General features: G+C 28.6%; 1 protein-coding gene across 3 annotated transcripts; it reads right to left on the reverse strand.

Moving 5' to 3' along the window:
- Nucleotides 1–10,581: 10,581 nt before the first annotated feature.
- Nucleotides 10,582–23,382, reverse strand: LOC100166701 (zinc finger protein 271-like). Of its 3 annotated transcripts, XM_016804800.2 has the most exons (4): nt 23,142–23,382; nt 22,976–23,078; nt 22,690–22,890; nt 10,582–12,298 (listed from the first exon to the last, which is right to left on the reverse strand). In XM_016804800.2, the coding sequence occupies exon 4, from the start codon at nt 12,229–12,231 to the stop codon at nt 10,666–10,668; it is 1,566 nt and encodes a 521-aa protein (XP_016660289.1). In that variant the 5' UTR covers nt 12,232–12,298; nt 22,690–22,890; nt 22,976–23,078; nt 23,142–23,382; the 3' UTR covers nt 10,582–10,665. The 3 variants fall into 3 exon arrangements, 2 of the variants coding, with proteins under 2 accessions (XP_016660289.1, XP_016660290.1); XM_016804801.2 differs by having other exon boundaries at nt 22,976–23,382; XR_003839000.1 differs by lacking the exon at nt 10,582–12,298 and adding an exon at nt 21,101–21,210 and having other exon boundaries at nt 22,976–23,382.
- Nucleotides 23,383–27,189: the final 3,807 nt, after the last annotated feature.

Genomic DNA, 27,189 nt, shown 5'->3' on the forward strand with positions numbered 1-27,189 from the left:
GTATACGATTCAGTGAGTTTTTGAATTTTAAGTCTTTTATTTCTATCAGAACAATCAGAAAACAATTTTTTAGGCCTGCCGACATTTGATGATGATATAGATAGTATAACAAACAGTTTATTTAGCCATTCAACATTTATTTGACTAAATCTACTTATATTTCGTGAACTTTTTATCCAAAGTTTGCTTAAAACGGCTGCAAAATTGGAAATTGTTGACTTAATTTTATTTTCATATTCTTCTTCCCAATAGTCAGCATTATATTTTTCTTTGATATATTGTAGTAAATATTGTTTAGATACCACACTTCTTGGATCCAGAGGCCCCTTTATTCTTAAAATACAAGCAAATCTTTGTATACGATTTTGATATTTTCATCAATAACTGATATGTGACTATAATAAGCGTTAAAAAAAACAAAATTTAAAGGGAAATAACAGATATGCTAATCATAGAGGCAACTCGACGCAGATAAAAATGATGTCATTGAAAAGCTAAGAAGTTTTTGAATAATACCTATATATTTTTATATGATCATTTTGGATCTCTTTTTAAATAATGTCTTTCAAAGTGTAAAACCACTACTAAAAAAAAAATGTTTTATAGTGATGCAATATAATATATAATATATGCACACCATATATTCATTAGAATAATATTTATGAATTAAAATTAAACTTACCATTTGTATTGATGTCCATTTTAAAATAATAACCAAACTTTCATCAAATCGAACAAGCACTCTGAACACGATAGACGAAGAAATGAATTGGTAGGTATTCTTAATCGACCGTAAATATTGTACATTTTGTCTCTAATCGTTTTACAGCTATCGCGTATTCAAGTGGTTATCGTTGTTATAATAACCCAGAGTCTATTAAATGTTGTTCTATTTATTGTACTGATATAATATAAAATGCTAAATATCTAATTTTTAATTTTTTTTTCTATTTTATCCGCCTAAATTTGTATTTCCGACCACTGCTGCAGTTTAAGTGAGAATCCACATAGAACAGGGCAGTAATGTAGAAATCCCAAAATGTGACGGGTGGTAAAATGGAAATCCCCAAATATGCTGAGCGTGCATAAACTAACACAACTGCACAACTAAACACTAAAATCTATACCACGATCCTTCCGAAACATAGACTTTTGGTTACATCTTATATTCATATCATAATCTCCTTGCATGACGCGTAAACATTTTTATTTTATGAAATCGTTTTCGCAGAATAATCTGATTGTCGCATAGATCCCTGCATAACTCATCACCTTTGCAGTGATAACGTTTTTTTATTCTTATTTTATTTTAATACAACAATTATTTTTTATACCTAAATCTATACCAGGGTCCTTATAAAACATAATCATTTGGTTACATCTCATATTCATATTATAGCCTTTATGCATGATGCTTAAAATAAATAAAATAGGTAGTTTCTTTCATGAAATATGAAATCAGAATAATAGTCTCATTGTTGCATAGATCCCTGCAATATATTTTCCATGGTCGATGAACGAAAGTCGTGACAAAAAATAGCATGTGTGGCTCGTGCGGGAAAGCAATTTCAGTCTTGGGCGAAATCCGGTACTCGTCTACGGCTCACATCACACATGTCGCCTGTGACTGAAATAGCTTACTTCCTGCCCTTGTCACACAATATACACTAAGTCTTTACTTGGAAACCATACCGAACAGAACATCTTCATATATATTATTCCTCTATAAATATGGTGTTTTGTATTCTAAGTATTATGTTTTAGTGAGCTAATTTGTAGTTTTCAAATCAGACAATTTTATATACGGTTAAGTGTACGTTACTATACTTAAATTTAAAAAATGCTCTTACAAAGGTAAGATCATTAGAAGAGGTAAGGTGTTTACATTGAAAATTATAACGATTCAATAATCATGTGGTGAAGTTTGGCTGCCAAATTATTTCGTTGTGAAAATTGCGAGCTGTTAGGTTATGGATTGTTGAAATTTTATGTGAAAAATGGATAAATTAGGATTAGAGTCATATTTAGATTTTTATTTTGAAAATCTTAAAATTTTAAAATGTATCATAAATCTAGAGTTTAAGTTTTAGGTACACCTATGCTATATCAAGATGATGACTGACGACTGGTTATATCATATTATTATCATTAATAAAAGGTACTTTACCGATTAGAGACACACAATACAAATATACAATACACATATTATATTGGTAGTCAATCGGTAGACGCAATAATCTTAGGTTATAAGATAACAGTTCTCCAATTAATATTGACCAATGGTATCTAATATTGTATTATTATTATGAATATTGATTAATACTGATATTGTAGTACTCGAAAACTGATATTCGAATATACATTATTACGTCCTTAGTTTTGATAGCTAATTCTAGTTCAGGATATCATGGAAATAGTTTATAAGACTTAAAAAGTTATCTACTTAAGTCAATTATCATTTTTTTTTAACTTTTTAGTCGTATTTGATATTTTTCCCTAGGTATTTTAAGTAATAATGTTTTTAAAGAAACATTAAAATTTTTTTTTGAAGCATGTTGCAGTTTAAAATCAATCTGGCAGTGAAAGATTTTATTTACCTAACGTAGATATATAATATACTGTTAAGTAATATATTATTTAATTAATTCTTGCTAATACCTACCTACATCGTAAATAGTAATATAATGTAATTGTATAAATGGTAATACAGTTAAGGTTTTCAAAAATTATACATTTACTATATAATTTATATAGTAATATTATATCCTACCTATATCCTACTAGCTAAACGAATAACAATTAAATAAATTATATGTATAGAGTTGTAAATATTATGAGATAAATAATATTACGACAGATTAAACTAAATTATTTTACAGAAAGGTCGGTTTATAGTAACGTTGCTACAATTTTCCGAACAATATATAATTTTTTATTTTTCAGAAACATTTAAAAGTTTATCTTTTTCCAGTCAGTACCAGAACAATTAGTACAAATCTTCATTAAGAAGATAAACGTTTCTATTTCAATTACTCAAAACATATCTTCTGGTTCTCTAGGAAAATATATATAATACTTACGTCAATTACACCATATATCAGGAATGATAACACATAAAATATCAGAGTCAGAATAATATCAAGACATTAAGATGGTCGTAGATAATGTAAGTAATTTGTAAAATGACTAATATTAATCCTGTGTATGTATAGGTATCTACCTACCTTATTTATAGATGACCAATACATTTAAATAAGTTACAAATCATACAACATTTATTGTGATTTTAATATTCTTTTCTTTGTGTTATTGAGTGCGGAGATGGTAAACACTGACTCAGTGATACCTTTTTCCAAATTGTCAATATGTAAAATGTGACAAAACTTAAAATCTATACTATATTATAGGTACATTATAGTATTATACACACAACGATAAAGCCAATAATGTAAATTATACATAGGTACTTCAATGATTTGTCATTAAATAATATAATATATTACATTATATTTTTGAATTTACATAACCCACTTTAAATTAATCAATTTTACTTTTTATATACAATATATAATTACTGCTAACTGAACCGCATTATTTCTAGACGTATGAGACTAAACAGGGCTTATAATAATAATATTAGTGAACTTTTCACTACGACTGTAATATATTTTACAACAGTTTGTATCTATGTGCCTTATCAATTATATCACAGTGTGTATAGTAAATATAGTTATATATCGACAATTTTGCACAGTGTTTATTTTGTATCATTGTATATACATAATTTGTATAGTTTTAATTTTCAAATAAATTAATTTTTTTATTTTTAATCTAAAAAATAATACAATATATACTAAAACAAAGTACAATAAGCATAATGTATGTTTTTTTTTTTTTAAATTATGTGTAATGGGCCAATGGCTCGAGTATCTTGAGGGAAGAAACTATTCAGTGAAGATATTTCGGTTTCAAATAAATAAAAAGGATAATTTGCATTTCTCCTAAAAAATAACTTACACGCATGATCATTTTTATTAAAGAAAATGTAATATAAAGATGTATTGTATCCTTCGACTATCTACTCAAACATAATTTCCCGTTAGATAAAGCAAAGAGACTTTCATATATAATGATAATTTATTAAACGAGATTGATCAACTGACATTTTGCCAAGAAGTTTGTTATTATTCTTATATTTTTATGAAAACTACATTTTATTCTATACGTATTATAATTTATCATGGATAATCATTACTTGAGAATATCTACATACAAATTCTCTTTTTTTTTAAAAAAATATAATTTATTTCAGTCACAAAAGTTAAATCAACCTTGAGTTTTTTTCATATAGGTATATTCCTTTTAAAAATAAATTAATGTTTGAATTACCTTTTGGTTCTATTTTAAATATTTAATGAAAAATAAAACATAAACAACATTTAACAAGAAAAAACTAAAAAAGGTGGACAATTGGGACACCGCTTTGTGTACAAATGTCGTCGAGTATGTACTATGTTATTGTAACGAGTTTACGTCAATTGATCGTATACTCGTAATTAGTCGCGGTAAAATTGGTCGTTTGAAAAGTTGGTCGTGATATATTCTCGTGAATACCGGTTAAAACCTACCAATTTCCTACTCTCCACCTATTTATTTACTGTATTGTCTCTAAATAACAAGTACAAAAAGATCAACATTTATGTTATAAATAAATTACCACTAATTGTTTAGAATTTAGATTGAGTCAAGTTTTATTATTTAAAATGTATGATCCGATAAAATATAAAAACTCATACACCGTAATAAAACCAAAGCAATGTGATGAGTTGTATAAAAAAATAAACAAAATAATGGGTGCGCAAGTGGGTACCACACACCTGTACAATATACGTGTAAGTGAGTCACTCCAATGGTTGTGTTTATTTTGAATTTAAAGATATCTCATAATACCTACATGATCGGTGTGTCAGCGTAGGATATTTCATAGTACAATAATATTACAATTAGTCATAATTCGTAGGAGTGTAGGATGATTTAATTTTTGTCAAAACCATTACATTTGCATACCTATTATTCTAAATTATTAAGGATTTTTAGGAAACGTATTATGAAAAACCTTGTATTACATTTTTAATTATTTTGACCAAACAAATAGATATAAGTATAACTATTTATAAAAAAAAATAGTTAAAATAAATCGGTGATAATCTCGATTAATCTTGGTTACCAAACAATTATTTTAGATTCTGAGCGAAGCGAGGGATCTAGTGCGGTTTTACAATGATGATTCTTATTTTTTTTTTGTCCTGTATGCAAAATTTCTACCTGAAGGAGTGCTTCGATTTCAACATATAGTAGGTATTTTATCTTTTAGCAAATTGGATCAAGATGGTACTTTTGAGAGGTCATACTTCGATTTTCTTAATATTTTAAAATGATACCGTTAAATATTATATATATTATAATCATAATATGGATCAACTATTGAACTAGTATACTGTTGTGATCGGCCTTAGACTTCATAATGCACTGAATATATTCAATAATAATTTAAATAGAAATTTAAAAACGACAAAGTTAAAACCGATGTAACGATCATTAAAAAAACAATTTATTATAGATAATCTACTTAATGAAATAATAAACAACGGATAACTGAATAAGATAACCAAACATAAGATCTACACATTCAGCCCTTATAGATCTACATATTTATAAGATCCGACTCGTATGCTTCCGCTGGTGGATTGTAAAATTACTGCTTTGACTGAACGATTTGTTGCACACGTCACACGAGTACGGCCTCTCACCTAGGTGAGTCCGATGGGGTTTTTTAAGGCTACTGTTTTGCCTAAACTCTACTTGTCACACACGTCACACGGAAAAAAAGAGGCTTATGTTGCATACAAAAATAATAACAACACAACTCAAAGATTTATGTTTTATAATACATTTTTGAAAAAAAATTGAATATATCCTATATGAATAGTTTGGATATTATTAATTGTATAATATTGAGTGCAGGTATTTAGTATAACACCGTGAATATAAAATATTAAATAAAGCTCAATTTTATTTATTCTTTACGTAACCCGCAATATTGTGCTCTTTAATAGAAATCCAATTCAATGTATTTGACGTAATATTATGATATGTATAATTTAACATGATATTATACATTTGTATTTAAGTCCAAAAATATTTAATTAAACCCAAAGTCCAAACGCATAATATTATGAATTAATAACTTATACAATTTAAATAATTTTGAATACCATAGAATTATTTGTAGGTATTTTTATAGAATAAATTATACTAAATGCAATAATTCAAAGGAACACTGCGTGTGTCTCAATTGGTAATTTTGAACTCAGTATAAAGACACATCTTCACCAGAGGCGCAACTAGCTCAATTGTTTTGGGGGGACTGAAGTCCCACATATTTTTATAAATTTTCAAAAATATAACAGAGGGGCTTCTTCATAAAAAATCATACTGTGTAAAATTCATTAAATTAACTTCATACAAATACTAACAAAAACTTGATAGTTTATTAATAATGTTTTACATAACTTAATTACTAAAAACAATACAAAATAATTTATTTTAGTACAATCCTTCGGTCTTGTTCCGCAAATTTATTAACAATTACTTCCGAATCAATTTTGTTTGATAAATGCCTTTCAATGTCTAATCAAGCTAAAGAACTAAAACGATCTTCAGCCATGGTGGTTCTGAGCCAAGTCTTGACTCTTCTCACTGTACTAAAAGATCGCTCGCATGTAGACGAACTGACTGGGATTGTTATAGCAAGTTGTAAATGTTTATATAGATTTGAATACACTGATTGATTTACAGTACTAATAATGTCAGGTAATTCAAATGTTTCTTTATTTCATAATATGCATGAATACACCAATATTCCTCTGGTGATAAACTTCAGTGTCATTAATTAAACTAGCTGCACTAGTTGTTGTAGTCAAGTAAAAAACTTTTTAAAGAATTTGGTTGTGTTCTTTTTCTTTTTGATTCTATACAAATTAAAATTATTGGTTATTAGTGGTATTTTTAATAAAAATATGTTAAAAATTTAGTAGGTATATTAATTATTATTTTTAAATAATAACCTTTGCATAGAGATGGTGCTTCTAATGAAATTTTATTTTTGTTAGCAAAGTTGACAATATTCTGCCAAAGCTTAGAGAATTCTGCAGAATTTCGCTTTTTTATAAACGATTCTATCACTCCATTAATAGTTACACCAGTATTACCAAGTGTTGCAGTTTTTTGTTGTAATTAATTACTTAAAATATTTATCAACAGTAAAGTATCATACAAAATAAATAAATAAATAACAAACGAACCCTTCTGTAGAATAGCTAAAATACCTGTATAAAACTATTAATTTATATATTTTTATGTATTAGGCAGGCATGATGATAGTTTGTAAGTGTTTACTGTATACAGCATACAATAGTTTATATACACTCACCTATTGCTTGAGCAACTTCTTATCACTGTCACTAACTATCTCTTCTTGTAATATTTGAATTATACATTCAAAGTTATTCATTATCGACTCACAATTTTTAAATCGACAAATCCAACGTATCACACTCACGCATCAATGTTGACTTTTTAATTTTTAAATTTTCCTGAACTTCAATAAGTTTAGCATTTTTTGAGGGGTGTGAAAAATGAACAAAAACTGCTTCAATACCATTAAAAACGTTTCTTGCGTCCTATAATCCAAATAATAATAAAATAAATTTTAATAATAATATAAACTATGGTGTACCTAGGTAGTACCTATTATATTGCTATATTAAATTTAATATTATATTTAATATTTTTTAAACAAACCTTAATATTTTTACATGTGTTGACAACTACAAGATTTAGTTTATGGGCCATACAATGAATATAGATAGCTTCTGGGTGTTTGGAGCGTACCTTTGATTGACCCCCATTTTTATTGCCTGACATAACCGCAGCCCCGTCGTACGATTGAGCAATATAGGAACAGAGTTTAAATTACATGATTTAATAAATGAAAAAATTGCAGAAGTCAGAGATTCAGCGTTTTGATTTTCTGAAACTCTTATGAACCCTAGAAATCTATCTTCTACACATAATCCATTGGGATATCGAATACAAAAAGCCATATACTCTTCTTTAAATTACCTTTCAATAAAATCAAAATTGTCATAGACCATATAGTGAAATAGTAATTATAGATTATTCACCTGGCTTTGTCACACATAATAGAGTACATATTACAACTGTTAACTTCATCAATAATAGAGTTCTCAACATGTTGAGCCCAAATATTGGCAATATCATTCTGAATCAACCTACTTCCATAGTTAATAGTATTATTATTATAATTAGCAAACTGAGCATTATGTTTAACATATAGTTTACAGGCCTCTTTAAAGTTTCCTAAGCATAAAAATATAAATCAGGGATGGAAAACGTTTCTAAAAAACGTTATTAAACGGAAAAAAACAAAAAACGAAAACAATTAATAAAACGAAAACGAAAAAAACAAAAAACGAAAACAATTATTAAAACAAAACCGAAAAACAACTGAAAAACGATAACAAAAAAATCCCAAAAACCGAAAAAAAATTAATAACGAAATCAAAAACGAAAACGAAAATAAATTATAGTATTATACGTTATTAAATTATTTATACCACGAAAAAAAAAATTTTGAAAAATGTTTCACTTATCTTTACTTTTTAATCTTTAACTTTAAAAACATTTTAATTTTGATTTAAAATTTAAATAAGTACTAAGAAATATTAATTTTAATTTTTAACTTTAAAGTGCATTTCTATATTGCACGTTACTATTATAACTCAAAAGTTAAAAGTTAGAATTTATAAGAATATAATATAAAAAAAAAAAATATTATCAAAAACATTATTTGGAAACAATAGGAAAATAACGTTTGTAAAAACGTTAATCAAAAACAATATGAAAAAATAATGTTTTTAAAAACGTTAATCAAAAACGTTTTCCATCCCTGATATAAATTGATAAATAAATAAAATTAATTTTTAATTTACTAGTTTAGATAGAAATAAAAAAAATTATACCTTGGTTGTTTGAACGTAATCTCTCATCATGACCCCTAAATGCTAGACCCTGACGTGCCAAGTACAGTATGATATCTGTTATTGTTTTAATATAATTTCTATTATCCGCAATTTGTTGTTTATGAGCATTAAATAATTGAGTATGAACACTTCCTGAAAGTTTAGTTGCCTTGTATGCAGTCCATTTAGCCATACATGTAAAATGAAACTTGGTTGAACCATGAGCTTCAAGTTTAGTTTGCTTATTTTTTCCGGAACCTCGACTACCATAGAGCTAATATAATTTTTAAATTAGATATTGATAATCACAACTATTCAATAATATAATTTTCCTAAATGATTTATTTATATTATACAGTATAATATAAACAGAATAAATTAACAGAGAAAAACAATTGCTTTTTTCCAATTTCTAAAACCTTGAATAAATGAATCTTCACTACAAGCAGTACTAAAGTTGCGGCCAGAAAAGCAATATATTGCATCATTAATTATACACTGTACTCCAACCAATCAAATTTTAAAAAGTAGCTTGCAGAAAACGCTCGATTCTGGTCACCAAATTTTGTAGTAGGATATTTCTAATAGCAAAAGTATTACCATTATAATCATTATATTATGATAAATAATAGTAAGTAGATGCTTGTGCATCATATATTAAAATGTATTAATATTTAATTATAAGCATTAGTCATAATTAAGCCATTCCAAATGTGTACAGCTGCACAGGTAATCTTAGTACATATAAAATATACAATTACCTACTAAATAGTAAAACAAATACCTTTAATATGGATTGAACTGGTTCTGAAATAATAGTACCCAAATCGAGATTGTCAACTTCAAAATTTGAAGTATTTCTTTTTGTTTCAATATCGTTAATAGATAAATTAACATTTAATGTAATGCTGCAGTCATCACTCGGTTTTTCGTTTTTATGAACGACAGAATCTTCAATTGGTGTTTCACTAGTTTTATTATTTATTTTATTAAAAATGTCAAACAATTTTTTACTCATATTAAATGTGAGAGTAGCGTGTAGCGTGTTAGTAAAATATTGTGCTATGTACATAACCGTCGTGGACTGTGGAGTCGTCCGTCATAACCTCAAAACTTCATGTCAAAGGCGGCACCGCCGCACCACAGATATATAAACACGTGATTGACACAGAATAAAATGATGATAACGTTATAACACAGTGTTGCTACTAACCAATAAAAATAAAAACTAAGACGTATTTTTTTTATAAAAAAAATTGTTTTGTGAAAATACTTCAACTGAAAAAGTCCCCCCAAGCCCTCCCTCTATTTGCGGCACTGATCTTTACATAATATGTGAAACATCCACTATTATGATGACTAACTTTAAAATAATCAACGTATATATTCAATAGATTAAATAGAAGATTTGATTATTTGATACAATGACAAAGTCACAAACAATGTCATTGACATTAAAAAGACAATTTATTATTGAGAATCTACTAATACAAAATAAACAAACAATAACTGAATACGATGACCCAACATCATCTACGCATTCAGTCCTTAGATTACGTATCTATAAAATCTGGTCGGTATGCGTCCGCTGGTGCTTTGTTAAAATACAACTTTGACTGAATGACTTGTCACACATATCACATGTGTACGGTTTTTCGCCTGTATGTATCCGACGATGCTTCGTTAAACTACTGCTTACACTGAACGATTTGTCGCACACATCACAGGGGTACGGTTTATCACTTGTATGCGTCCGATGATGCTTTGTTAAACTACTGCTTACACTGAACGATTTGTCGCACACATCACAGGGGTACGGCTTCTCACCTGTGTGCGTCCTCCGGTGCTCCGTTAGACGGCTGTTATCGGTGAATGATTTGTCACACACGTCACACGGATACGGTTTCTCACCTGTGTGCGTCCTCCGGTGTACTTTTAGACGGCTGTTATCGCTGAACGATTTGTCGCACACGTCACATGGATACGGTTTCTCACCTGTGTGCGTCCTCCGGTGTACTGTTAGATGGCTGTTATTGTTGAATGATTTGTCGCACACGTCACATGGAAACGGTTTCTCACCTGTATGCATCCGATGATGCTTTATTAAGCTATTCCTTTCACTGAACGATTTGTCACACACGTCACATGGGTACGGTTTTTCACCTGTGTGCTTCCGGTAGTGCGTTGTTAAACTACTGCTTTCACTGAACGATTTGTCACACACGTCACAAGGGTACGGTTTTTCACCTGTATGCGTCCGATGATGCTTTGTTAAACTACTGCTTACACTGAACGATTTATCACACACATCACAGGGGTACGGTTTCTCACCTGTATGCATCCGATAATGCTTTGTTAAACTACCGCTTTCACTGAACGATTTGTCACACACGTCACAAGGGTACGGTTTTTCACCTGTGTGCTTCCGGTAGTGCGTTGTTAAACTACTGCTTACACTGAACGATTTGTCGCACACGTCACACGGATACGGTTTCTCACCTGTATGCGTCCGATGATGCTTTGTTAAACTACTGCTTACGCTGAACGATTTGTCGCACACATCACAGGGGTACGGCTTCTCACCTGTGTGCGTCCTCCGGTGCTCCGTTAGACAGCTGTTATCGATGAATGATTTGTCACACACGTCACACGGATACGGTTTCTCACCTGTGTGCGTCCTCTGGTGTACTTTTAGACGGCTGTTATCGCTGAACGATTTGTCGCACACGTCACATGGATACGGTTTCTCACCTGTGTGCGTCCTCCGGTGTACTTTTAGACGGCTGTTATCGCTGAACGATTTGTCGCACACGTCACATGGATACGGTTTCTCACCTGTGTGCGTCCTCCGGTGTACTTTTAGACGGCTGTTATCGCTGAACGATTTGTCGCACACGTCACATGGATACGGTTTCTCACCTGTGTGCGTCCTCCGGTGTATTGTTAGATGGCTGTTATCGTTGAATGATTTGTCGCACACGTCACACGGATACGGTTTCTTGCCTATATGCGTCCACTGGTGCTTTGTCAAATCACCTCTTTGATAGAAGGATTTGTCGCATAAATCGCATGGGTATAACTTTCTCTTTCCCACGTCCGTTCTCCGACTACTGATTGGATTGTTCATTTGAATAATTTTAATGATTTAACTCCAAATCAGAATTATCACTGTTGATATTCCTATTTTTCCGGATCTGAAAAATAATAGTTTGTATATATTTTTTTTAAACATTGAACTGGTAACTAGACCATTTTAAATTATGTTAAATTAGAATGTATTGTTAATGTCTGTTTTTCAAGTCAGTATATTAATACATTTTACTGGGTACCGTTTAATGCTATACCCAATTATAATATATAAATTGAATAATAAATAAAAAATAAATGCATATAATCCAATGACCCTTATGGCAGGGTCACGCTAAGTATAAAAATAAAAGAGCAGCTTAATATGTACATATAGGGAAAAAACGCGAAAACTGCGTGTCTATAATTACAGGAAGCAACATAATTCACAAAAAAATACTTTAAAAAGCATAGAGAATTTGTAGTTTAATAATTAAGTTTGAAAATACAATCATCATCTATATATATTCTATGTGATTGGACATTTTACGGATAGGTGCATGGCGTATGTGCAAATCATTTTGATCACTATCAGGAAAGTTATACCCAATTTAAATAGAAAATATTGTAGCGTATTTTCAAAATTATATTATATGATATTACCCGTGGCCCGCATTTCAATGCACAATCTGACACGATGATCGGTGAAGGAACCCACCATATAATATGATAGTTTTACCAATATTTACACACATGTTGCCTTAATATGTGTTATAGATATTAGATTATTTAATATCTATGATGTCATCACAGTGTTTACCTCGAAAACGTCATTCTCAAACACACATTCACTCTCAATCACGATATCATATTATTTAACTTTGAAACTACGTATACTCACTACCGAAATAAATTAACATAAGCGTTTTCAAAAAAATTGTTTTTAATGCACATTATTACTTATTTCTAATCGCGTAACAATAACTTACAAATAATAAGGTATCAAAAAACAATAAGCGATAGCCCAACAAAAGCACTCCACCATATTCCGTATAAAAAAACGATAAATATAAAAAAAGGGCTCTAAAATGTATAGTTTTATTGGTAAGTCTTTGAACTATAGATATCATTTATGTTAAAATAGTCTGCTAAATAATTGATCTTAGCTTGGTGACTTAAGTTATAAATTTAAAAAGCGGATAAGTGGATGTCACTCTGCTGTACAGTAGGTTACAAGTGCGTAAATATATAATAGATTTATTAAATAGATTGTATCAAACTTTAATTCAATGATATAATATCATTGTATAAGAAAAACGATTCTGAGCGGAGACAGTTTGTCAATCTGGATATTTAATATTGTTAATATTTATTATAGCTTGTAAGTTGCATAATATTATAATATTTTAATTTGTATTCATATATTCGCGATCGACCACACAACCATCTATTAGAGTACCTCGTATAGAGCGGCAAAAATGTAAGGCCATTTTTAAGTGTAAACCATGATATTTTAATTTTCGCAGCAGTATATTATCAGGTAGGCATTCTAACAGTGGTAAATTGCGAACCCCGTGCTGCCTATACGTAAGTGTATAATTCAACACTAAAATACCAAAGTTATAATATCAAGTTTCTCATTTTTACTTAATTCCACCTACGGCGGATTAATATAATCAATTAATACGAAACCCTAACTTAACCTGACCGTACTAAAATCCGATAAATAAAAAAAAATAAACATTCGTATTTATAGATAAAGAAGAAATTTAAAAAAGGAAAATAAAAAGAATGGAAAAAGAATGGAAACTTTTAATTCATCGAGGCCGTGCTTCAAACTTAAAACATTCTATACTAAAATACATATAAGTGCCACCGTACCAACATAGGTACTTAATGCATTAATATAAAATATTATTTTTAAAACCAATAACAACCATTTACAAACAAAAATGTTCATTATAAAATTCATAATCCCTGTTTGAGCACCTCCCCGGTATGGAATTTATCCTTTTAAAATTAGCCTATCTTCTTCCCAGAGATCTAATCTATCTCTGTGCCAAATTTTAACGCAATCAGTCTAGCCGTTAAGGAACTGCATAAAGGATACACACACATACCCATGCACACATTCATTTTTATATATTATATGGATTGATAGAAATCGGTCAATCCGATCACGCGTGATGTCATGTTCAAGGGAAACAGGATCCATTTATACATATATGGATAGTTACATTTTTACCTACTAAAAAAAACAAAGATTGTTCAATTGTTAGGCGTATTGTTGAATACGAGTCAGTTGTATGGAATCCAGAAATAGCTGACGTAAGTCACAAGTGAAACCAATATGTACAACGACAGACATATGTATGTTCCATAACTCCATAATTTTATCAACCTAATATCAGGTGATCAAAAATGAAACTGAAAAAAATTGGATACCGGTATTAAATTCAAAATCGAAACCGTAAAAAATTGGAAACCGGTATTAAATTCAAAACCAATATCTGAAAAAAATGGAAACCGTTATTTTTTTTTTAATAATTGACGTGTTTTTAAATACGTAAATTCCATTAATACGCATAATTAATGTTCATAATAAAATTGAGATCATAATTAAAATATTGATAACCATTTCATTATTCGCAAAATTATTAGTTGCTAGGTATATTAATAGTAATGATATAAATTATAGTTACTAACAAATACTATATATGACAATACAGGACAAACAATGATAATTGTATAGACGACACAGCCCCCTGAAAATATTTTAGAAACCAGTATACAAAACCGAAACTGAAACCGAAATTTCTTAATACGGTATTGCTATGTTGAAACCGAAATCGTAAAATTTGAAAACCGGTATACAAAATCGAAACCAAAACCGAAATTTCCTTATACCGGTGTTGAAAAATTGAAACCGAAATCGAAAAAATTAAAAACCGGTATACAAAATAGAAACCGAAACCGAAATTATTTCAATCGGTTTCAAGCCCTGTAAATAACAACACATTTCATTAGAACATTATAATATACATATATTATTATAAAGTAAAGTTATTTACTTAGGTACGATTACGATTTAAATATACGTTTAAAGTACAATAAACTTCATACTAAACTTCAAAATGAATGTAAAAACAAATGATTATGAATTTTGATAAATAAAAAAAAAAACTAATAAATAAATTCACTGTAAAATTAACAAGTTTGAAGAATAATACTTTGTAAGTCGCACCAGCATAACTAAAATACATTCCGTTCTCAATTATTTCATCACAAAATTAATTGTTCTTTGATAATTTTTCTTAATCACTATAAAGTATAAACTATATACTCATAATTCGTCGGTTTTACCTATTATGATATGAGTATAACTTATGAAAGAATTAGGAAAGGTATCTACTACAAATGTTCACACAAAATGTAAAAAGATATGTATTTATTTTTTGTTTATAACTAAATATTTTTCTTTCTACCACTTTGAATTCAATCTATTTAAGTTGATTTCTTCAATTAATAAAATAGAATAACTTTTAATTATTATACACTCTACAATAAACAATACGTACCGAACCTAAATAATATCTCAAAAACCACACTCCAATATATGAAACCTTGTAAACATAACGTTAACGATGTTAATTATCCCATTAAACAATTATGTAACTAACTATAATAAATGTGTTTCAAAATTACCATTAGTATATTTATTATTAAATATTATTATTTATGCAAAACTTCATAAAAAAAACTACCATTAGTGTGTAATATGCGTTTATCATTAAAATGGTTAAATAAAAATATCCCCAGACTCCAATGTATATAATGTGGTATAATTATGCTTGTAAAAAATAAGAAAAACCGTAAGTACTTATTGTATATTAATACGTCGTAGTTTACATGAACCATCTCTACGACGTTTTTAGTAATTTACTTAATTATTTCTCATAGAAATTTACAATTATTTTTAATGCCATCGTACAATACTATATAGAATACTATATTATAGGATCCACTCTAACAAATCCCCCACTAAAACGGTTTGAAAATAACTGTAATTTTACTATGAGGCAGGCACATATATGAAATGGTAATTTTGTTCGTAATTATCAGATATACGAATCACACATTTTTACATATAACATGAACGTGTCTCAGATATAATTGTAATCCATAATAAAGCTTAACAAGGTCGTGATTAAGCACTTATAGGTTCTTATAAAATATTTATATAATATCACATAGGTTCTATGAGTGGAAGTCTATAATATTATTTTCTCATTAAATATTTCCCAGGGAAGTATACCAACTAGGTATACATATATATTATATTATACTTAATGATTCTTTTAACAGGAAACACTTGATACCTCGAAAAGTATTTAACAATTTTGATTTTTTTTTATACATTTTAAAATTATTCCAATACAACATTTTTGATGAAAAAAAGTTTCTGTTTTTATTGTTATCATTTTTTCTTACTTTTTTACTACATATTATATTATTTAGAGGAAGTAGCACTGTTTTTCGTGGGACTACAACTTTACTCCCTCTGTATTTTAAGTATAATTACCGAAATTCCACAATGCATAGGGAAGAACTTTATCTGTGTCGCAGTGTATTCATTTTTTTGATATCACTAACCAATAGTTTTTAATAAATTTTTAATTTTTAAAACAAAAAAAAAAACCTAATATTCTCAAACTGGTAACATTATATGCATTTATGGTATCCAAATAATAAAAACACTACGACAAAAATAATGTTCCTCCTTATGCTTTATTGAATTTTGGTAATTCTACTATAAATACAGAGGGAATAAAATTGTTCCTCGCAAAACAGTTTTTGCTATGTTGTACATTCGTTATACGGAGACAACACGCATGCGGATGTGACGTCCACTAAATAGAAACATACATTTTTTATTTCATATTTTGACCTACATTATAATATTGTATTATAACATAAAGTATCTACAGTTTATAGTTTATTTATTACCTATAACTATTCTAATTTGTTGTATCGCCTTTCAATAGGTCGTATCACACGCACTCAACGTGTTATCGTCTGACGTGCGTACTCTATAAACTTTAGAGTCTAAAATCTAAGTAAATGACCAGACTGTAATTAAATTTATTCGGCTCTGTTTTGCACGTTAGGTACGATGTTATTAATTTATTTGTTTTACGTTTGTCCCTTCTAAATCTCATTGACTCAAGATTTCATATAATATTGCACAGTTAAGTTTAAAATATAAGAACGTCAAACGATTACAAGACAACCTAACACAATTTTTGGATAGAAACACTTTCATTGTTAATTAAAACAAACATAAAATAATACACTAGTCCGTGTATACTGTTATTATAGCTATTATCGTTATTATGACTAATCGCATAAAAAATATAATATTATAATACGATTAATAAGTATAGTCTAGAAATTATAGGTCTATATAAGGAAATCTATAAATCTATATAATGGAGAATCTCCTCGAGATTCAGTGTATCATCGCTACAACTTAATATGAGGTCGTTGCAACCTACTAATACTATAGATCAAAATATTGTAGTTTTTTGTTTTAACATAGGTAACTATAGTACAATCAAATTCAAAGTTTTTGATATTTTGTTGGTTATTATAAAATAAAGTGAGTAATATTATCAACTTTTTAATTTATATTGTACTTATGGTTGTAAAATGATCTGAACAAACGAAGTGAACGATGATATTCAGGTGGAAAAGCTTCTAAAGAGCGCAACCTTCTAGTGATTATATAAAATAACTGTTTTATTTATGAGCCACTACATGAAAAAAAAAATAAATCTTTACAATTGTATGAAATTGAATTTCCTATCAGTTTTTCGATTATTATTTATAAATATGTCTGTACAACAAAAGAAGTTGTATATTTATTATTAAAGAAAATTGTAGTACCAACAATATAGACATTTAAAAGAGGTACATATTTTTTTTTATTATTATCTTATATTTGAAATAATTTACAATCTATACGACGTTAAGTAAAAAAAGCAAATTTGATATTTGATGGTAAATGATAAGATAATTTAACATTTGTGGGCAGGCACTCAGCAGCACCACCCGGCTGGATACATATTAAGTATCAAGGGGTTGTTTTTTTTATTTTATTTTTGTAGGTCTCTAGGCCACTGTCTTTTAAGTTTTCTACATACATTACCAGAAAGTGAGGTGGAAGAAATTTGATTTATTAATGAGTTACTGTAAGAGGTTAAGTTGGTGTGAAATTTAAAGTAATATAATTTTGCTTATTAATTGAGTTTAGGAATTGTTAGGCCTTTGAGAAGATTATTGTTTGTGAAGTACCAAGGAGAGGATGTTATCACTTGTAGGCAGATGTATTGAAAAGCATGAACCGTTTTGGTATTTGATGGATTTGCAGTAATTTATATTTTATTTATTTGTTGTTAATGCCCGACAGGTAGTATTTACAATTTTGCAATAATTTTGCGATTTAAAGCTAAATTGAGATAAATTAATGGGTACAGATTATATTGATACCTATAGGTAAAAAATATATAAAGATTAAATACAAATAGAAGAGAGCCCTAGAATCGAAAATTCGATATTAATATATATTATAGGTATTATAATCGTTAGACAAAGTTATACAAACAATATTTAAGTACTGATTTCAAATTGTACAAAATATCATACTTATTAATCTAGTTATTAAAAACAATGAATTTATTGTATTTTAGTTCTTGGATACAGTATCTCTTGTAATACCTTGTTTTTGTAAAAAAAAATAAGTAGGTATCTAGTATCTTGTATTTAGAGGTAAACAATTTAATGCACCTATCTATTCATATTATTGTACACGATTGTATCTAGATACTTTTTTCAAGTAGGTATCTTACAAGGCATACCTAATCGTACATAGACTGGCCAACTGATATAATAGAGTACTAAAAAAATATCATATTATAATATAAATAAAATAGTAATAAATATAAAGTACCCATACAAATATAATTAATTGGTTGGCTCGTTATGTTATTGCATATAATACCGCTCGCTCGGGTAGAGATATATTATATATTTATAGGTACAATGTACATACATATTATTATAACCATAACTTTACCGTCGAGCCTGTGATCCCGGGGCAGGAAAAGGATAACAACAATAATTAACAATTCGTGATTAACGAGTCGTCGCAGGTATGACACGTCGTCATTAAACAACGGCGGTGGCTTGAAGACAGATCCCCGACTGCGGGCTCCAATGATTATGATTATAATAATAATATACTTTTTTATCAGTGAATTTGGTATTAATATATTGTTACCATTATTATTAGGTATTAAAATAAAACATTGACAAATAGTGAGAATTATTAAATATATAAAAAGTATTCCTTAATTGATCTATTTTTTAGTAAGTACCTACCTTTAATAGTTTTTTCGTATAAATTGTACTTAATCTATACATCTATCTTATAGTCTTACACGTTCTATAATATTGATTTAAAATTTAAACATGCTTGTCATTTTAATTTTGAGTAGTATAGGGAGATAGAAAGTTTTGGTATATGAATTGTAACATTACAGTACCAATGAAAATACAAGCGTTTACCGTTTAGGCCAGTGATTCCCAACGTGGGCGCTACCGCCCCCTAGTGGGAATTTTTTATTTTGAAGGGGGCGTTTTTATGAGGGGGCGATAAAGGGGGCGCTCATATATCATTTAAATTTTTTTTGTTTATAACTGATTTTAATGAAATGTATAACTGCGTAGAATAAAATACCTAATGTAATCCACAGAATTATGTAGGTATAATATTTATAGACACTTAAATAATATATCAAAATAATTATTTTATCGGACTAGGTATAGATTCTAGGTACTAGGCAGGTACTTGACGTACCTGATTCCGGAAACGATTCCGATTAGTGGCTAATCAATAGCCGATTCCAACAATGATATGTGTAATGTGTAGTCGTATTTGGTACTTGGTAGGTACTTGACGTTATATTGTGCGTGTACGTAAAAGTTATATTCGTAAATATTATAAAATGTCCGAGAACAAAAAAGTTGTTTTGGCTCAAACAAAAACCTATGTACTCTCAACTTTGGAAAGAAGTGGAAGTGCGGTTCAACAACTTTTGACCAAATCGAGAAATAAATTAGAAATATGTGAAAGAGGAGATTTAAGACTAATGTTGACATCTATTGAGCCAGATATCATTTCGTTAGCAGGAAAACATCAACCTCAGGGCAGTCATTATAGTCACATAAGTAGCGAATTCAAAATCAAATTATATAATTATTAATTACTAGTAGGTATTTAAATTTAAATTAACTAAATTGTATTTTATTTTTTAAATTGTAAATGATATTTTGTCTTAAATAAAATAGCTTATTAAAAAAAAAAACGTTTATCATTTTAAAAAATTGATTGGTGGGGGGGGGGGCGGTGCGAGATTTTTAAAATCTAAAAGGGGCGTTGAGTAAAAAAAAGGTTGGGAAACACTGGTTTAGGCAAAAAATTACCTTTTCATATACCAATATTGCACTCGGTCATTTTATTGGTCGACAGACCTGTAATATTGTCGTTTTCAGTGTTGATAAATATACCGATTGCCCTAAATTTCAGCTATGATATTCAATAACACATAACATTATTTTATATGATAATAAATCTATAATTTAATATACATAAATATATAATTACAATTTTATAAATCACTATTATAATACTATTCTATTTTACATTATACTTTTATAAAAATGTGTATTAATAAAAATTCTTCGTAGTCAGTATCTTGTATATAAATAAATTGATTTTTTTTCAGATTCAATATAATAATAATATGTTTGTCAATATATACAATTGTTATCAAAGCTGGGCAAGTTAATGATTTTTTTTAAAAGTGGTCGAGTAGGCCGGGTAAGAATTCAGTATTTAATTACGAACACCGAAACGCAACCCGTCGTGTGTTTGACACTGTCTATTCCACAAAAGTGTTTCATGACCATATTTTGATAGCTATAACCAATAATGTATTAATGTACATTAATTAGACAAACCAATATATGCTAACCAATAACCATACTCATATTATTTCGGGTTTTTAAAATATATAGCGATTTCTTATGCGTGTATTAAAAGAATTTAAATTTTGACAAAATAGTTATTTTTTTGCATTTTATTTTCAAGTTCTTTGAACAAGGAAAACAACTTGTGTCGATAATAATTTAAAAAATTTAAAATGTCTTATAAATAGCTCAAAAAGAATCAAAATATTTTGGAAATGGAAATGGAAAATGATAAGATTAAGATAAGATCAACTGAAAATCAAAAGTTTTTACAGTTATATTTTATTTTTTGAATTACAACAAAATTTCAGAAATCGATTGAAAACAAAAAGTTAAATTTTTTTTTTTATGTTTGTCTGCCATTAGACCATCCCGTCGGCCGTCACATAATATCATTATATCCTATCCTCCAACCTTTCCTATCAACCACTCATGCTTTCCTATCTGGTCCTCCATTCATGCTTTTACGTATTTTAGAATTATATCTTCGTATTTTAGTTAATCAAATTAAATACTGAAGTTAAAATTCAAGACTGACCTATATTTAAATCTATGGCGTTCTTGCTCTAAATAAAAACTAATCATCGTGTGATAATATTGATTGAAAAAAAAGCAATACTAAGAGTTGTGGCACTATTGACTTTTATAATGCAGCTGCAAACGAAATACGTCTGTCTTTTATTTATAAATAGAAATGTTTTACTGCCACATCTCAAAAAATGGCAGTCTTGTATTTAATTAAAAAATTGTAAACTGCCATAAGTCTAACTTTTTGGGTTTAAACCTATAAAAAAGTCATATAGTAAACTAGTAAAGTATGTTTGCACGTAGGTATTTAAGTTTTCATTTCCAAACGTACAGGTAAAGAACTCTTTAAAATATCTTGGATTTTAACTTTAAATCGTTGTTTCTCAAAACTATACATTTTGAGTTTTGGCAGTATTTTTCAAGATGTGCAATATACTCAATAAAACAATAAAAATAGTAAAATAAATTACGATAATAGCAATATTATATCATGATAATAATATTATCATGATATTATCTACTTATAGTATATTATACTCGATATTATAGGTTGACAGACTATCTTCGCTTAGATTCGTTTTTCGTATAAAATGATTTTATATCATTGAATTCAAATTTGATCTATATATTTTAGTGACCCATTTGACACATATAATACAGAAGAGTGGTACCCACTTGCCCACATTGTTTGTATTAAGGGAACGCAAACATGTTAGTATCGATTTTTACAAATTGTTATGAATAGAAAAATATCTCAATATGTAGGTACTTGGAATTATAGGTGCCAGCTATTTACATTAAATATGTCGTTGCTTACCATATAACAACGTAATATTTGTCCCAAAAGTCAAGTAAGATTTTTATAATATCACATATAGTGCAGCGTACATAAATAACTTACCTTTCTGATGTTTCCGATCCACCTTACATTCAATGTTCGTGTCCAAACGATGTCATGAAATGTTGTATTCTCGACAATCCGACGTCAAAAACTTGACCCACCATCGGGTTTGCGTGGGTTAAATTATTTAGGAACCAACTTCTCGTCGCTCCAAAAACAATGCGAAAGTTCTCAATGCCACATCTGACCAGTTTATAGTACCTACAATTCACGTATATACAACGAACTGACTCCAAAATGTTAAGACACTATTAAATATTTGAATAATTAGGAATTGCTTGCATACCTGATCCTATATTTTATGATGTTGTTAATTCACGGTATAGTAAATTCACTTTTCATACAACTTTAAAAACATTTATTTTCATTTTTCGTTGACAGATGCTGCACTAGTAAGATAAAAAAAAAATAAAATATTGTACATAGAAACTGCCTCTTATTTTTATAGTCACAGTTATTTTTTTTATCATCTTATCTACGACATTGTGGTGAACCATCACCACAGTACTCCCTCTATACGGCCCCCCTGCCCGCTGCGGTTGGCGACACCGACCCGCGTCCGTCATGTCACGGCGTCTCCATGGACGTTGCGGTATGCTGGGCTCGACTCGCTCTCTGTGGTAACGACTCCCGACGCGTACAACACACTCGTACCGCTCTCGACCAGCTCGCGACTCAAATCTCTTGTCCTGAGCCTCCACATCACATATTTAATATACCTTCATCTATATTTCATATATAGGTTTCATAAAAAAGTCAGTTAAAATGTTTAAAACATTAATTATAGGTAGATAGGTGTATACTCAAATGAGATTAAAGATTCATACGGGTTTTAAAATGCAAACGATATTCGACTTCTATGGTACCTATTATGGTTTTGTGAGAGATGGAAAATCTAACATTGGCCGCAAGAGAATAGTTTGCCTGCACAACGTATAATATTATTATGTGACGCTGGCAAGCAGGTAAAACGAATCATTTGTAAGTGTATTATATTTATATTTTCTTATATGGCCAGACGGGTTGGGGGATCCAATGGGTGTCGCTGAAGTTCCTTCTGCAGTATAATTTTCTAGACAAAGGTTTCTCAGTTGTTTTAGTTTTATCTTGTTTTGCATATCAAATGATCATTCACGTTATCATAAATTGGAAAACTATTTCATTAATAATATTAAATTTGTGAATACGTAATAATTATAACGATCATGCAGAATCGTTGCAGAATTTATCATGAGTAATGACGTTTTGATCAAGTCTTGATGTTAATAGAGATAAGAACAAATCTATTGTAGAAAATTATTAAATATAATGATAAGATTTTAATTTAAATTCTATTCATACATTAAACTTTTTGTTGATTATAATATCGTACTATATATTTTATTACGCATGTGTAATATTATAATAAATAATATTGTAACTTAATAAAATACCCGGGATTTCAGTGACAAATCCACGCCCCAAATACACGTGTTCCTCAACCGAATGCAACCTCCCCTACAAAAATTCAAATGACCATAGTTGTCAAAGCTTAAAATCACAAAACTAATGTTTTTTAGGGCTGGTCCAATATGTGATTTACCGATAAATGGCTGGTTTAATGCTATTGATCGCTTCTTATAATCACACTGCAAAAGTATTTTTTAAATCTGACGAAAAATCGTCAAATATTTGAGTTTGTATCGGGTGGCATGACCACCACCATTCTTGTAAAACCGTTTACATTGTTATTGTATACATATTATAGGTAAGTTATAATTATGTAAAATGATTGAGTTAGCGACTCGCGTTGAATTGTCGTACTAACCAATTTTTACGAAATTTACTATAATACCTAGTTTTATGTACTTTAATAAAAACTAGAAATTATATCAAAAAAATATTCACACCAGTGTCATAAACACAAAAAACACTTAAGGTTACATAAATATAAGTATATACTCACATAAAAAATTTTTAAAATATTATCTTTAACAATTAAAATCGTTATATTAATCTAGAGATTTTTTTACGTAAGACATAACATGATGCCATAAACTTTGGCTTTATAACGTCACACTCATATTTTCAAATGCCTGTCATGTATCTCATTGAGTAATATTATTAGTGTTTAAGTGTGAGACCCACACCATATTTCTTAGATAATGACATACTTTAAATCTAAACAAACTTGTTTCTAGTGTTGTGATGTCATTTAAGATCAATGCAAATATGACAAAAAAAATTATAATTGTAATATCATCATTGATTAAAGATCATTAAAATATTACAAAGTACATAAACATATTAATTTACAATTAAATGTAATTCATAGTTTATTTAATTTTTGTTAGTCTTACTAATATAAAATTAATGATGATTACAATGTAATAATATTCATCTTTTTATTCGTTTTGATTTTTAAAAAGTGTAATATTTTTTTATACTAATATAACAATATGATTTAAATATAGTTATTACATGTTATTAGTTAATATTATACATGGATCGTAGACATATGTGAACAGTTCAGTCAGGCTATAATTACTAACCTAATACTGACAACTAATATGGATAAAATTCTATGTACATTTCCCCACCACCAACAATTTCAATTTTTCAACCTTTTAACGCCAATATTTAGTGATCCACTCCTACCAATCCCTGCCACCACTCACGGATTTTCTGCTTAATCCCAGCTCCCGAAAAAAATATTTAAAAAAAACTCTGTGAAATTAGTCCAACTTTTAGTTTTTTGGTGTCACGGTGAAAGTTTGAACATGCAAATTCTAAAAATATTTTTAGTCTATTTTTAGAATTTGCATCTTCAAACTTTCACCATGCCACCAAAAAATTAAAAAGTTGAATTAATTTCACGTTGCCTTCGCATTAAACCCAGATCTTCGAAGTCGGTATCAAACGAATGCAACTAATTAGCATGTATTTGTAAGCCCCTATTGGAAATTTTCAAGTCGTTTGGGCAGCCACTATAAACTTTTGAAATGGTGAAGTTGGCCTACTAGTTTTGACCTGGAACTTTAAAATCAGCACCAAATGAAAACTAATGACTAGAAAGAATTTGAAAATCTGATATCAGACTTTGCAAGTTATCCGAGCAGTAAGTAAGAGTTTTCAAAATTTAGAAATTAGCCCACCTCAGTTATCCTAGACCTTTTAAAATGGTTTCGAACGATACCTTTTAGTTTGAAAATATTTGAGAATTAATTCTTAGAATTGGCAAATAACTCGGTAAGAGCTTTGAAAGTCAGAAATTTAGCCCACCCAAGTTGTGCTAAGACTTTGAAAATGATATCAATCGATAGCTTTTCATTTGTAAGTATTTGCAAGGTTAAAACTAAGATTAGATACATTATTATAAAAATGTTAAATATTTTACTAAAAAATACTAATAATTGTTCATTAAATTTAAAAAAAAATAGACAGTGCCGCTGCGTACCGTGTAATATTAGTCATATTCAAAGGTGAGCATTAACTAGTTAAAAAGTTAATTTTTTTTAAACTTCTTAACTTAACTAGTTAGTTTATTTTCTAATCAACTTATAAACTTAACTAGTTTAATTTACAGTTGAAATAATTTAGCTTTTCTCAGTTTATTTTAAAAAAATCCATCAAGTAAAAAACATTTTGAAATTTTTCGTTTACACGTAAACATTACTATATGTCAGTATAAAATAAAAATAATCGAATGCAAAAACACAAACATTTCTGTTCTTTTTCTTGATAACATAATTTTGTGTATATTTATATATTGTATTAAGTTGTAAATTATATATTATGCAAGTTGCAATTATAAATGTTTTTTTTAAAAAATTAATCATTTTAAATTATAAATAGACAATTGTTATGTTTTAATGTTATATAACTTATATTATTCAATTGCTATATGATATAAAAAAAATGTATTTGTTAAATTATTAATTTGAGATGAATATAGTTTAAATTAGTAAATAATAGTAAAGTAAAAGTAAAAGGGTATACAGTGTACATTATGATAAAAATTCAATAAAATTGTTTTTTCTAATTTATCAATTAGAAACTAAAAAGGCACATTCACTATTTATGTGATTAACATACTAATTAAAAAAATAAATAGATTAACTTTTTTAAACTGAGTTAAGTTAATATTTTTTTCTAATATTCACTTATAACTTATCGAGTTAAATTTATAATCTGTTAACTGTTAACTTTTGAGTTATCGATCTTGTGTCCTCTTAACTTAACTTAACTTGAGTTAATTATTTTCATAACTTGCCCACCTTTGGTCATATTTAAAAAACTTCCCCCAATCTTTATATTTATCTATTAGGATCACTTCTTAGTGGTCTTAGCAAAATCCATAAACGTCCTAGCAATTCTGTTAGAATCTATAAAAAATAATTCCTAATTAATTAAGGCATTTAGGCAATAGTATCTATAGACTATATTACATTAAGTTAAATGATTCATTTTTGTCAAAAAATTACATTTGAAAATGTCATTGTGTCTATAAAATATAATAAC

The sequence above is a fragment of the Acyrthosiphon pisum genome, chromosome X (genome assembly GCF_005508785.2).
Source record: "Acyrthosiphon pisum isolate AL4f chromosome X, pea_aphid_22Mar2018_4r6ur, whole genome shotgun sequence".
NCBI classification, from domain to species: domain Eukaryota; kingdom Metazoa; phylum Arthropoda; class Insecta; order Hemiptera; family Aphididae; genus Acyrthosiphon; species Acyrthosiphon pisum.